We start from the raw sequence: 15,184 nt of genomic DNA on the forward strand, positions 1-15,184 counted from the left end.
TGACAACTACTAGTTAATCTGGACTCATCACTTATTTATGACCTTTTGGGGGCAATTGGTAGAAAGAGTTGCACTGCCTAACGTCTCTCGATTTGAAATAAAGTGCGTACTGAATTGTCTTACAAGCGAATCCGGTCATATGCACGTTGTCCACCAGGTGCCAGCTGTAGCACACGAGCTTGTTGGCAGGCGCTGCGTGAGAAAGACCATTAAACGCTGCAGCGACTGTAATGGATGGTTGGTCAGCAGGACGTCGGTTCGCAATATTAAACCTGCCACCAAATTAAGGCAGCATTCCATCAATCTTAGATTTATGCAAGTCTCGGCAACGAGTCCTCAATGAAATGTCATGTTATATGAGTGTGATGCGGTAAAAGTAAAATGTCTAGCTGGAGGTGGGCAGCGCGGTTTTGCACCTGCAGCTTGATGCGTCGCAAAATGGCAGCCGCCATGAAGATGCAATTTGAAAGCCTGCTTAATTTGCGTGCACTTGCAGTGACGTATGCGGTGCCATCCATCCACGGGACTGTCATTGTACCGTGGCGGTTCTGATGATGATGATGATGATGATGCAGTGTACGTGCACTCTCTCAGCCAATCACGTCTCAGCAGTGCGGGAGGGGGTGGAGGGGTGACGACAATGTCTGGAACGTCACTTGTTCTCTCATTCTGCACCGCGGCATCACCAGAAGGTTGACCACGGACTCCTGAATCGTCTTTTGGAACAACTCGTTGGAAAAGATTTTTTTTCCCTTTAAAACGCACCCTTTCACTCTAAAGCGCCGGCTTTTTTTCGTCTAACTGTCCTCCATGAGATTCTTCAGGCTTACCTTCAAGTGCTTCGTCGACTGCTTCTGAGTCTCCTGCGTCCCGCGGCGCTTGCTGACATTTTTTTAAAAAATCATCTCTTGGCTGTGCTGAAGCGTTCAAACGTGTGAAAAAACCTGACTTCTTAATATTCTTAATTGTATTTTTTTATATTTCAAAGGTGAAATAAACTGATCAATTCCAAGAGGGTGCTAAACATATCTGCCTATATTGGCACGTTTACCCTCCCTGGTCTAAAAAACCAGCAGCCAGCTCTCGTCCCCCCTCCCCAATTTAAATTCCATATCCATTTTTTCTGGAACAGTTCAACAATATGTCAGCAGAATTGGAAGAAAGTAATCGAGGTGAGTATGTTACATCATTGTTATCATATATTCTAGGATCGAGTGACAGCTTTAACATTGTGCAAAGTGCATCCTCAGCACCAGCATTTGATGTTCACGACAGCGCTCAACATTTATCGGCACAGCCCAAAATTTTAGATCAGTTCAAAGGAAATCTCAAATACTACATACAGCCTCCTGGAATTTGGTTTGGTGACTTTGACACGCAGTCCAGATCCAAACCTTTTCAAACTTTGTCACTCAAACATACAATTTGATTGGGTTATGGCTGTGAAATGAAAAGTTCCTGGTTCAAATCTGGGTTCAGGCATTTCTATGTTTTGCATACGCTTGTGTGGGTGTTCTCCACATAGTCCATCTTTTTCCTACACTCCAAAAACATGCACGTCAGGTTGAATGAAGACTGTCAATTGTCCATAAGTAATGCTTGTGCCCTGATTGACTGCTCAGCTAAAAAAAGCTTCAACTCACCAGTGACCCTGAATAGGATAAGGTTGAAAATGAATGGAATGAGCTCCAAACAAAATATCCATGTAGCATGATTGCCATCTTAATCTAAGTATCATTTCTATTGTATCACTCTCACAGATTTGATCATCTGTTTATTCCTTTTAAGGCAGTCAAAGCCACAGCCATTCCTTTACCTTGCCTACTTGATTGCTCTTCTGATCACACACACCCCAAACTGCTCTGATCTGGATTGAGCTGCCTCACAAGAGTCGGCTGCTCTAATACTCGTGCAATTGTACGCCTTAGCTTTTGTTTCTTGTAAACACTCCCATGTGATGCATCCAAAATACCGAAAAAGCGAGCTCGGTTACGACGTGCAGAGAAGCCCGAGGTGCTGACATAGAGTGTGGTCAGTTTCTTAGATGCTCGGTGCTGCAGCACACCAATCATCCTGACTGAGACGCAGACAGGCACAATGAATGTCGGGGGAGGGTTCACTTAGTGATGTCAACACAACTGCAATATGAGCAGAAACAACAATTTGTCGGGCTGGCATGATGAAGATAGGAAGCTGAGCATTTCTTGAAGCCTGAAGGCATGTTATAAGTCATCGTCGAATAACGCACAATCTCTCTCTCCTTCCGTCGGCTTGCAGTGGTTATAAAAAAGAAAGTCTACATACCCTTGTTCAAATACCATGAATAAAAAAATAGAACCTGTACAACTCAATGGAAAAAAAGCCTTTTTAAGAAGGGAAGTAAAAAGAAGAGATAATGTGGTTGCGTATCAGGTGTTTTGGTAAGCCTTTCCTATTTTTGTTTCGGGCCGACGCTTGGGCGTTTTGTGCTGTCACTGACTAATATATGGAACAGTTCATAATTCTCTCCACCATGTGTATGATCCCGCTTAAAGTGGAAGAAACTGCCCGAAAGCAGGCACTTTAAATGGTGACAGTCACTGGTGGAGCTAGATAGAGGCCGCGGGGGCGCTGTAACCCCCCCATTATACTTGGACCCCCCCAGGTGCCAGGCCAAATAATTAATTTCTTTCCACATATCCCAGGGAACATATGATGTATGTCTATCAACGTTTTCTAAAGAAATTAGGGGGCTTGTATTTGTTTTGCGGAATCCCTGAGATGTCCTTGGCAACTCCATGCTGCCCCCCTCAAGGGAAAAATTCCTAGCTCTGCCAGTGGTGGCAGGTGCGTGCAGACTCCCATTGATTTGAGTTTTGGAATGTGATTAATATTGAACACCGTCAAATCCTATAGGTGTAAAAAGTTTGGACATTTTTTCTTATGGTCTAAAAAAAACTGACGTTTTTTAAGGTGTGTAGACTTTACATCACTATATATGGTTCATGTTACTCAGGATAAAGACTATTGAGTTAACAATCTTCCCGTCTTTTCCCTTCCAGGTGAAATCAGCCTCCCTCAGTTGGAGGCTGGGGAGATATCCGAAGGTGAGGGTGGGGGATCAGCTCACCCCCTGGTGTCGGTGCCCGGAGCTGGCCCAGGCCGCGCCGACGGTGGGGGAAGTGGTCCTCCACAGATCCAGGACGGAACTGTTGCTGCGGCTGATGTGGTTCCAGCGGTGGAAAGAGAAACATGGACCAGACAGATGGACTTCATCATGTCCTGCGTGGGTTTTGCTGTCGGCTTGGGCAACGTGTGGCGCTTCCCTTACCTTTGCTACAAGAACGGAGGAGGTGAGTTTCCGCTAGCCCTTATGTACTTTGTCGTATGATGTGTACAAAAACATGTTTGCATTGGCAAACAGGGGCAAAGTTGGGGCTTTTTTGTCATGAATCATTTACAGTATTAAACAAGAAATCAAAGTTTAAAAGAATGAAAGTGTTCAAAATGGATCTTCCATGCTTGATTATGAAGCAGAAGATCCAGCCATACGTTTTCTATAGCCAATAGCACGTACAGCTGAAATAAAAAGTCTACACACCCCTATTAGATAATTTCCCAAAAAAATTCCACTAGTAATGTGACCTGTACAATTGAATCAATTTCTTTATCTATTTGATAAGGGAAATACAAATTAATAACTGAGATAATGTGGTTGCACTAAATTGCACATGCCCAATTAACTGGGATGTGGCTGTGTTCAGAATTAACCAATCACATTTCTCCACCTCATTAATTGGGAGTCAGCATAACCAGTCACTATTTTAAGAACCTTTGCTTAACCCCAAATAAAGTTCAGATGTTGAAGTAGGCTTTTCCTGACATTTCTTTTTTTGCATTCTTGTAGAAGCCTTAAGGTTTTGTGCCAACACTGCCTGCTATTTAGAACCAAAACTTTAAGTAATTTATCTTAGCCCATTTTTTAAATCACAAATCTTCACAATCAAACAGGGGTGTCTCGACTTTTTATATCTGCTGTACAAACAGATCTTGTTTTTATCACCTATGGAGAAAAAATGTAAACTGATCATGTAAGGTCATCGAAGTGAATCGATAACAATGATAATTTGAGGTATTTGTAATCATTTCAACAAGTGCCCGTTAAAGGAAAAGTCAACGTAAGTGCATGACATAGAGCTCAAGTTTGTTATGATCCCATGATGACATGCCGTTGTAATATGTTAATGTTTGGCTGGTCATGTAATATTTGCTGTAAGTTTAAAGCAAGAGTTGTGTCATGGACGTCTGCCAATGCCTGTTGTTGGCAGAAAGGTCCCATATCCCGCAAACAGGTCAAGGTCATGCCATATTGTCACGTTGTCACAGGGACAGGTTTTATTAATGAGCCGATTTGATGAGATAAAGACGTTGTCAGTTGTAAAATGTTGTCACCTGACAGCTATAAATGGAAGCAAAAGTAGACCAACAAATTATTGTTGCGTGGTTGTGAGCACGTAGATCCCCCCCCCCCCTCCCTCCGCCTCTTCTTCCACCATTCACTTTATTATAGTTGCTTAACAGATGTACACCATCTCCTGCGGTCACATGGCATACGCCTCTCTCTGCGTCCTTTCCATTTTCATCCATAGTAACCTTCTCAGACTTTGCCCTTCTCTTACCCCCGACCCGCCCACTTGTCCATATTTTTACGATGTGTTTTGTTGAAATTAAGGCCAATGGGTGGTTGGGTGCATCTTAGTCCAGCCTTCCCTCCCTCTCGTTTGAGTGTGTCTTGTGACCCACAGTACTGATACCCACCTTCTGGTATCGGATAACAATGGCCTGTTTGACACAGTCCACCCCCTGTGCTCCTGCCCGACACTGTTGCAGCTTTATGAAGGTGCTCTCTCTCTCTCTCTCTCTCTCTCTCTCTCTCTCTCTCTCTCTCTCTCTCTCTCTCTCTCTCTCTCTCTCTCTCTCTCTCTCTCTCTCTCTCTGTGTCTGCCTGCCTGATAAGGTGGCTGGCATAGGGACACACAATAACCTGCCCTGTGCGATTTCTCGCTTTGCCTTTACAAGTCAACAAATTCATTTTGTGTCCTTGACCAGCCTAGAGTAGACAGCAGCAGTTTCTGATAAGAGCTGAGTCCAACTCCCACTCTGTTTGGAATAAATGCCCATATTTATTTATCGTGACGCTGCTGCTGCTGCTGCTGCTGCTGCTGCTGCTGCTGCTCGGCCCGTCGTGTTTGGTCCAGTTATGATTAAATGAGGATTTACTTAAGCCTGTTTGGGATGCAGTTGCCCATAAGTTCAGCTAGTAGGTTAGCTTGGGGTATAGCTGCAAAAAGCCTTTTTCCCTCCACTCATTCCATTCACGCCTCCCATCTCATCTCGTGCTCTCTTCTGTGTCTCTGACTCTCCCGCCCCTGTCTCTTCTGTTTGAGTCACGCTCACCAATGTTGCCTTATAAGGCGGCAGCCCTCTGCTCCCGCAGAATGACATGTGAATGAGACATAATTTGCCAATCGATAACCCCACTTCGGTGCCAATCGGCCTTATGTTCACTACCGATTGATGTGTTTGTTTTTTGCCAGTCCTCCCACCCGCAAATCCCAGCTGTGACATCGTCCCACTTTTTTTTTTTTTCCAGCCTCACTTCCCTGTGCTCCATCCATCTTTCCCTCCTTTGCTGTAAGCCAGCCCGTGCACTGCGTCACAGGCGGTCGGTCACATGACCACCTCATTTGCTCTGTAGTGGCATCACGTTGTTTTCATTTTGAATTTGAATCACCTCATGGCCTTCGTTTTTGTTCCGTTATCCTTTATATTCATAGAAGGCTTTCTACATAACGCCTGTGAAAAGTAGCTCGCTCCGGGCAAAATCCATCCAATCAAATTAAAACAAGTCCCCGCTTTCTCTATCAGGACTAATTTACTTCTCCATCATCTGTTTGCCGACTCAGAGACCAAAACATTTTATTTTTTCTTTCCTACATTTGCATTTGCTCTATTAATCTGTGCACCTTATGTAACATTTTGGGAGTCCATAAGAATTAAATATTGCTTTATTAGCTCATCAGTATTTGCTTTCCCTTGTGCTGACAGCATTGAACACTTAAAGCGGATAACTGATTTTATTTTTTAAATAACAGGTACCATTGTTTGGTCTCATTCAAACTATCTCAATTCTGGTGGTAACAGGCGAGAAATGTTGATTAACATAACAATTAACCAATTTGTAGCATTCAAGTAAATACCTGTATCTGATTTTGTAAGAAACCTGATTTATACTTAAATGTGATTAATATATCTCTTATACAGGAATGCCATTACAATACGAGGACTCTTAAGATCAATTAGTAAATTGTATTTCTGACAGGGATACTGTTCGTTTGTAACGTAAGCCCACCTTTCACTGCTTTTCACTAGACGCAGTATAACGTTTCAGTGATTTTTAATTCCCTGGTCTATTATATCAGCCGATACTAGGACTTTCAAAATGATCATAATCGGTGGGAATTTCACAGATTAAACTCTCTCTCTTCAATCCGTAAATGCTGTTCAGGAGGTTTGGGCAGGAAGTCAAGTACATGAGATTGAATGTTGTTCTGTCCGACCTTGTCCGGTCCTAGATTCAACGTGACAAGCTGTGTTGTTTTCTGTTGCAGGTGTGTTCCTCATCCCCTACTTGCTGATCGTGTTCATCGGGGGCATCCCTGTCTTCTTCCTAGAAATCTCTTTAGGGCAGTTCATGAAACAGGGAGGGGTCTCCGCCTGGAACATAGCGCCTCTTTTCAAAGGTTACCGCTCAGTGTCAGACAGGAAGAGAACGCAGTTGACGTCACTTCATTCATTCATGTCCCGATCTGCATCTTCTCCCGACCAGGTTTGGGCTTGGCCTCGATGGTGATTGTGTTCTTCTGCAACACTTACTACATCATGATTCTGGTGTGGGGTCTCTACTTTTTCTTCCACTCTTTCACCAACCCACTTCCGTGGGCCACCTGTGGACACACTTGGAACACCCCCAACTGTACAGAGGACTTCCGGCGCACCTGCCACAACCACAGTGTGGCCCAGTTGTCTCAGCTATCATCTGCTGCGCCAGCCGTCAAGCCTCTCGCCTCTGTGATTCCACTGGACGTGTCCGCGACCCTTTCACTCCTTAACAACAGCTGCATGGAGATGGAAGGCATGCGCTCCCCTGTCATTGAGTTCTGGGAGTATGTATATTTTATCTTCCCATTGTAGTAATATATTACATTATATTGGATACACATGTTGCCAGATGCCTTATTTCTTGTATTGGTCTTTGCCAAAACGGGTATGCTTTTCAACTTTATAGCAATCATTTTATTCTACAATGCACATAGCAAGGCTCATCAACGTTTACGTGGAAAATCTTAAGAGCACTGATATGTATAAAATGTTTCTAACAAAAAATAACGATGTAAATTGAATGCAACAATAATCTTATTGACTTATCAGCAGGGTGGACATTGTAGGCTAATGTTAACATTTATTAGTGTACCTAATGGGGATTCAATTAGCAACATAATTCAGTCAGGGATCTGGGTGTTTAAAAATCTGGTTTTAAAAAAAATGAATTTTGAATTTGTGGAAGGTTTTTATATTAATTGATATTTTGCTATGACAGAGTGGACATGTTGAGCTTGATAGTGTCTAACTGCACACATAACATGATGAAAATGATAAAACAAAGATATATTCTTCAAATACCCAATGGAAGTCGAAACTCGAATGAAGATGAAATGCTGCTTGTAAAGTCACATCGGAGGTTTTTTTGACCCCACAATGACAGGGTGGACACAATTTCAATTACATGTTGAAATCACCTATTGACCCAAGTGTCTTAAAAATGTGTCCATAGAGTACTTAGTGTGTCGTTGTAGCTTTACAAGCCTTCACGACTGATCTGAATGTGCCCAGATGTGATGACGCTTGTGTTGTCATTCACAGACGCAAGGTTCTTCGCCTGTCCAGTGGCATTGATGAACCTGGCGACATCAGCTACCAGATGGTGCTGTGTCTCCTCGTCACCTGGGTCATTGTTTACTTCTGCATGTGGAAGGGAGTCAAATCTACAGGCAAGGTAGGTTTCCTCTTGATTTACAAATCACTAATTACAAGCATAGATTAATTATCATGTGTTTAGAGCCAGTCTCTTTCCACTACCAAAGTTATAGGCTATGATTGTGTGGTTACCTGAAACCCCCCCCAAAAAATGGTGGCATTTCGCCCTTTGACCCCCAATCAGATTTGGTGGAGTGAGAGGATCAGTGTCGAGACTGAAACCCGTAAGAGCTCGCATTCTTCTACTTGTTATGCGGTTGCTTTTTAATCATCTAAATGTGCGTTTCAACTATACTTCAGTCAGACATTAAATGTATAGTAATCCCCCCTCCATCATGCGGGTTACGATCCGGACCACCCCAGTAATAAATGACACCTGCAATATGGAGATACTCTATCCAAACATTGACAGCACTTTTACTTGAACACACATGATGTATTGCGAATGAGAGGAAGAGTAACAGATGACACTAAAATACAAACAATATTTTTTTTAAAAATGCGAGATGAATCCACAATGGACTGGGAACGCAAAGCGTGACCCGCGACTTAGTGGGGGGGATTGCTGTATAAATACACTGATCCTTTATGGTGCGCTATGATGAACCATTTTCATTGTTGTATTGTAGCTGTTCAATGCAGCGCTAGGCTTAGTTGCTTACAGCATATGGAGAGTCTAGTTTGTGTCTCCAGTAGCCACATTTCAAGACAAGGGGAAAAGAATAAGAATGAGAATCAGCTACCCTGCTGTAAGCCGATTAGCAACGTTCCACCATATTTGCAATTTGGAAAGAGGCCATACTCACCCCCAGATCAAGGCAAAAATGAGCTTTCTCAGTACTTGACTTTTCCCATACTGACGTAGTCTAGACTGTCACTGGGTAGCAGGGGCAGCATTTTTCAACGTTTGAAAAGGTCTGCCAAAAACCCCTGCTATTGCAGGTGGTTTACAAATTGTCTGGCTTTCCATTTTACAGGCTACCTTTTCTTCAAAGTAACTTGACAGGGCCCATTACACATCTACACCGAGGACCTAATGGGCTTAAGACTTGAGTATTTACAAAGCAGGTAATCGCTTAATCAAAGTGATAAAAACATACTTTGGTGCAGTTACTTTTGACCATAACAAACAGACCACATTGATAAGCACTAGCCTGTTTCTAGTCAATGCATTTTTTAATGCACTTCATTTAATGTAACAAGTTTGAATGTTTACCGTTAATTTTCACTATGTGAGTACTTCTGACATAGTATGTATTTCAGTTCAACTTCACCTACCTACCCAAATCCAACACATATCTCCTGTTCATCTTCTATATTTTCCTTCTTCCTCTAGATTGTGTACTTCACAGCACTGTTCCCGTACGTGGTTCTGGTTGTTCTTTTGGCCCATGGTGTCACACTACCTGGAGCATTAGATGGGATTGTATACTACCTGAAACCAGATTGGTCCAAACTAGGAGAAGCACAGGTAGACTTGTATTTCTATGAACATCTGCTTATCCGTATTTGGCTGCTTAATGACTGAATTTTACATCCAAACCTGCCATTCAAAATTGGTTTTACACCTTTGTGGTAGGTGTGGATTGATGCTGGCACCCAGATTTTCTTCTCCTATGCCATCGGACTGGGTGCCCTGACGGCACTGGGCAGCTACAACCGCTTCAACAACAACTGTTACCAGTAAGTAACACTGTGCTCTGAAAATAACTCAACATATCGCAAACATCAGCGATACTTGCTTTCTGTGACCTTTGACCTGAGTATGCCATATATAAATACTCTATCTATACATATTTACATTTAGATCACGAGGCACTAAGCTTGCTGCCCAACCAAAAATCCCTGCATGTTCTACAAATTAAAGTGACAGAAACATAAGCTTGTTAGCACTAGGCTAACTTTGGCCTGAAGCTAGCCAGCCGCGCATTAGCGCCACGAGTTATATGGAAATTTTAATCTTAACATTGAGGCTATCGCAAGATGATGGTCGAGTGACTTTGTTGTAACTTAGCTTTGAACAACATTGGTTAGCAGTCAGTGAGTGTGCATTTTGAATGTGTGTAGTAAGCAGACCACAGTAGCTCTAACCTGGTGAATGGCCGGCCCTCTGGCATCTTCTCAGCTTTGACCTTAATTGGTAGCTGAAAGATCAGTTCAGCTCTTGCAGTATTAGCTTAGCTCTGCTTCTCAAACAGTCTTAGATTAGCTCAGGAAAAAGTCTACTGTAAATTTAGCTGTTGTAAATCCATGTCTGGGTTTTGTGCAGCTACAGTGAAATATTATGAATGTGTCATGTGCAAAGGTTCTCAGGCTCTCAAATTGAAACAGTAGGTTGAGAGTTTAATGACTAATTGACCATTAGCAAGCATAGTGTGTGTGTGTGTGGTGCAACACGTTTACGTGGCTGTTAAGTGATGTCTTAATTGTTTATTTAACGGTAAGTGTGGTTAGAGAGGACCTTTAATTGGCGTGGTGTAGATATGCACTGCTTTGTTAACCCCATCGCTCCGATGCTCAATTGTTTCGATCACGCATGTGCATTAGGATTCCCCCGAGCGTTCTCAGATATGCTCGGACATGCTTCTGCTGGATAAGTGAGGCTCGTAGCTGCTGCAATTTATTAATGACCAACATCAATTAATATCGTTCTTTTCCCGCGAGAGATGATTTGTCTTGACTCAGTGCTTGTACATTAAGAAATTCAGTTCAGAGTGATAACTTCCAAATAGGGAGAGTATCTGATTTCATAGTTTCCATATTTGTACAAGCATGATTCATCCTGTGAGGGGATATGTTTAGATCAACCAAGTAGCCATGAGATCTTTCACCCTATCTCCCCTCAGACCTTGAGCCAAACTGGCTGTTGCCATATTTGCTGTGGATCACAATGAGGACAACAGCAGCTTGTCGAGATATATTTATCTGCTCTTTATCCCCCATTTATCATCCCAGCTTTTCTCTTGCCAATATTCCTTGTGTCCTGCTTGTCCTGTTTCAACATATTAGGAAGCCACTTGTAATCCTATGTTTTGTGTTTGTCTGCTGTGTTTTTATGAACTTTTTTCCAGGGATGCGTTTGTCCTGGCACTCATTAACAGCGGAACCAGCTTCTTTGCAGGCTTTGTCGTCTTCTCCGTGTTGGGTTTCATGGCTGCAGAGCAAGGTGTGGACATCAGTAAGGTAGCTGAGAGCGGTAAGTAGACCAAAGATGCTGAAAAAGACTACGCCAAAATGCCTTTTACACCAAATTGCTTGTTTATGTGTAGGGCCTGGCCTGGCGTTTATTGCCTACCCCAAGGCTGTGACTTTGATGCCCATGGCTCCACTGTGGGCAGCACTCTTCTTTTTCATGTTACTTGTACTTGGCTTGGACAGTCAGGTAAGATAGTCTAATCATAAAAAAAAAAGACCTCTTCCATTCTTAGTTTTGTGCTCCACTTGTCCAATTTCAGCTTTGCATTTCTGTGCAATGTGTTAGTTATGTGCCTGTCTGTGCCTACATCAATTGTCATGTCAGTGATCTTCTGTCTTATTCACAGTCATTCCACTGTCCATTCATGCTCTCTCGTTGGCTATTCTTTGCCTAGTTTCTTGTCTGTGAAGAATGGCTCATGTGACACGAGCTACTACAGCTGTTACCCATTCAAGTTATTTTGGAGGTTGTCCCTCATGATAAGTTAAAATGCTCTTGCAAAGATGATACCTCAAGATCTGGAGATAATAATACCCGTGCAAATGACTTTTGGACTTGAGTTGAAACAGTACAATGACCAAGCCATAAGTTCAGTCTGACTTGTGTTTCAATGTGACTCTCATCTACTTCCCTGCTGTCATTTGACTTTATTTTTCAAGTTTGTCGGAGTAGAGGGTCTAATAACCGGAGTCATGGACATGCTTCCACCCAAGTCGGCCCTTGCCTCCTTGCGGCGAGAGGTGGTGGCAGCCATCTGCTGCGTCATCTGTTTCATCATTGATATGTCCATGGTCACAGAGGTACATCACCCAACCTTCTTAACCAGTTAGGACAATTGTGCTCAATGGGACAAAAGGCTGGGCGGGCTTATCAGTACCAAAGTCCAGTTTGGTTCCTGTTGGCAAGATTATTGATTTATACTTAGCAACCAAAGTACAGATAGGTGTCATATAAAAACGGATATGGGTAATTTTTACCCACAAATATGAAGCCATTTGTTCTCAAAAATGTTTGAAGGACGTTTTTTTCGACACAGATCAATGAGCGCATTAAACCATTTCGAGCATGACTAAGCAGTGCTAATGCTCAAATTAGGTCGCGTATAAAATATTAACTGGAAATTTTTAATGTTAACTATGCTCGTGTTGTTTGTTCCTGCCAGGGAGGGATGTATGTCTTCCAGTTGTTTGACTACTACTCAGCCAGTGGCATCACTCTGCTGTGGCAGGCTTTCTGGGAATGTGTGGTGATTGCGTGGGTCTATGGTAAGATACAAACTCTCTGTTGGCAGCGTGTCTTGATTAAATACATATCAAGGCCAGTAGAGTTTCACAATGTTTTTTGGAACCTCTTGTCAGGAGCAGACCGTTTCATGGATGACGTGGCCCGTATGATAGGCTATCAGCCCCTTCCCTACATGAAGTGGTGCTGGTCTTACATTACACCCCTTGTCTGTGTGGTAAGTGATCATTTTATAGTGTTTTCTGTGGCGGAGCTAGAGGAGGGGTGTGGGGGGGGGGGTCTCGGAGGCACTGGCCCCCACTGGAACATGCCTGGTGCCGACTATTGACTTTTGGGTATTTTCCATTTTATTTCAAATTTCTTTTTCACATTTCCACCAATCTCCGAAAAAGAAGATGAACTGAATTTTCATCAGCATTTTCTGAAGAATTTTTGGGGTTTGTATTTTTTTTCTTGCTGTCCACTCTTAGGAAAATATCCTAGCTCCGCCAGTGATTGTCATATTTGGTGTGCCCACTGGTAGCTGGTGACATTGAAATGTGCTTCCAGGGAGTGTTCCTGTTCCACGTGGTTAACTACAAGCCCCTAACCTACAACACTGTGTACACATACCCATGGTGGGGTGAAATGCTTGGCTGGGCTTTGGCCCTTTCCTCCATGCTTTGTATCCCACTCACTGTTGTCTACAAGCTGCTGCGCAGCAAAGGATCACTGCGGGAGGTCAGTACGTTTGACTGCATGTTGGGACAAGTTTTCTTGTGTTTTTCCTCCTTGTAATTGTCCAAAATCAGGAAGAATGCGTCACCATAGATACTGCTGTTTGTTAAAAGTCATTTGGATTACGCTTCAGACAGCAATGTCGTGTGTGATACAAAGGTGCTTGTCTCAGTGCTGGAGTGCAACAATTCCAAATGAATGTCTTTATCAAACACTTATGTATCCAAGTCTCTTTCGAAGCCACCTGACAGACAAGCCTAACTGGTCTTTCAAACTCGGTTATTTGTGATGTCCGGTCAAACCTGGCCTTGGAAAACTGAATCAAATCCATTTGCTTTCATTTCATTTCATCATGCAGCGCTGGCAGCACCTGACCACCCCTATTTGGGGCAAACATCACCTGGAGTACCTCGCCCCAGAGAGCGAGGCCAAACTACTGCCCCCTGCAGGATCTAAGAATGACCATCTCTTCGAAAGTGCCGTATGAGTCAAAAACCCCGAGAGCTCAAAGTCACCGTCATCCTTTGTACATTAGTTCCCGTAAATTAGTTCCCCTAATATGAATACAACTTGAGTGGTAAGAGCTGGAAAATTGTTAGAATATCTAGGCCCCACATGGACCTACTATTAGATTGGAAAATAAGTGATACACACACCTCTGGTTATAACAACATGTCTTTTCCACTCTTCCCTGCTCCTTGACTCTTCTTCTGCTCACCAGCGCTCTCTTTCTCTGCTTCTTGTGCTGTCTTGTCTCGCGTGTGTCCCTTGTGCTTGCACTTAAGCGCTCTCTGTCAGGGTTCCAGCAACTTCATCCAGTTCGATATGGTCGAATCACCATGTGAATATGAAATGAAAATATTTGTGAACCTCACATCTGCTGCTAAAATGCAACAATTGGAGATGTGTGTGTGTGCGTGCGTGCGTGCGTGCGTGAGCTCCATGTTGCTTTCCACGATCTCTATTAAGTCATACTGTGCAAAAAAAAAAAAAGAAAAAAAAGGAAAAGAACGACAATCCATCTTCAGATCCAAATGTGCTATGAACTTACGTATCCAGTGTTTGTGTCTGTGATTTAGTGTTATCAATATTAGGATTTTATCATTATCAGTATTTCTCCCCAATGAAAGTTAGACTAGGATAAGAAAGATCACACAAAAGTTGACAGTATGGACAGCTATGAGACTCAATAAAAGACTCAAAATTGAATGCAGTTTTCTATTTTTTCTGTTTTTATACAGTCATTGTTTCTTTTCTAAAGTACATCCACCTGCATATGCTTTATAAATCCGCTAAACATTTTAAAGTCACCTAAAACGGCAGTGAGATATCAAGACAATGGCAAAGAGGACATGTGGTTATTGAGTGACAAATCCCTGCATGAGGTTTGACTTTACATTAGTTGAAATCAATAAGTGCTCAGCTCATAAAAATAGAAATAAAAGGCCAACGTGACGCTGGGTCCTTGAAATAGAAGAGTCGCGTGAACACTGACTATAAATATACTCACACATAATTATGAATGCGATTGCGGCCTATGAACCTGTGAAGTCTCACATAAGGTAGCCACCCAGATGGAATAGCCCTAATTTTATTATGAACAAATATTTGCAATTGATTAGTTGTTGGGAGGGAGCAGGCTGCAGACAAGACGAAATACTCTCACGTGCCATTGGCATTTTGGCTTTCCCTTCGGCCTCTCGTCCAAGCTATAAATACACTCCTATTAATCCTTCGGTACCTTGGCCGACTCGACGCCCCTGTCTAAGAGCCACAAAGTGCAAGCGCCACATTGATGTACAGGTGGCTTGTCTCATTAGACAATATAATAAAAAGCCTGTTGTCAGAGCAACAGCTCCCTGGGTTTCCATGGCAACAATGTCAAAGTGGCCACTCTGCAAGTAAAAGGGGGAGGAGGAGACAAAGCGGACCAATTGTGAGCAATGGAACGCC

General features: G+C 42.9%; 1 protein-coding gene across 1 annotated transcript; it reads left to right on the top strand.

Moving 5' to 3' along the window:
* The first annotated feature begins 650 nt into the window (after window positions 1-650).
* On the top strand, window positions 651-14,440 carry LOC148402151 (sodium- and chloride-dependent creatine transporter 1-like). The gene is made up of 14 exons (XM_088368911.1): window positions 651-1,172; window positions 3,042-3,332; window positions 6,651-6,782; window positions 6,869-7,205; window positions 7,963-8,095; window positions 9,413-9,547; window positions 9,656-9,759; window positions 11,148-11,272; window positions 11,346-11,458; window positions 11,932-12,072; window positions 12,435-12,537; window positions 12,631-12,731; window positions 13,064-13,234; window positions 13,590-14,440. The coding sequence occupies exons 1-14, from the start codon at window positions 1,142-1,144 to the stop codon at window positions 13,716-13,718; spliced, it is 2,046 nt and encodes a 681-aa protein (XP_088225037.1). The 5' UTR covers window positions 651-1,141; the 3' UTR covers window positions 13,719-14,440.
* The last annotated feature ends 744 nt before the right edge of the window (window positions 14,441-15,184 follow it).

Source organism: Syngnathus floridae, chromosome 2 (genome assembly GCF_059516105.1).
Source record: "Syngnathus floridae isolate MCC-2025c chromosome 2, RoL_Sflo_1.0, whole genome shotgun sequence".
Lineage (NCBI taxonomy): Eukaryota > Metazoa > Chordata > Actinopteri > Syngnathiformes > Syngnathidae > Syngnathus > Syngnathus floridae.

Coding starts and splice junctions, on each gene's coding strand:
- LOC148402151 (XM_088368911.1), top strand. CDS start 1,142: ATGTCAGCAGAATTGGAAGAAAGTAATCGAG. Junction 1,173..3,041: donor ATTGGAAGAAAGTAATCGAG/GTGAGTATGTTA, acceptor TTTCCCTTCCAG/GTGAAATCAGCCTCCCTCAG. Junction 11,459..11,931: donor TACTTGGCTTGGACAGTCAG/GTAAGATAGTCT, acceptor TTATTTTTCAAG/TTTGTCGGAGTAGAGGGTCT.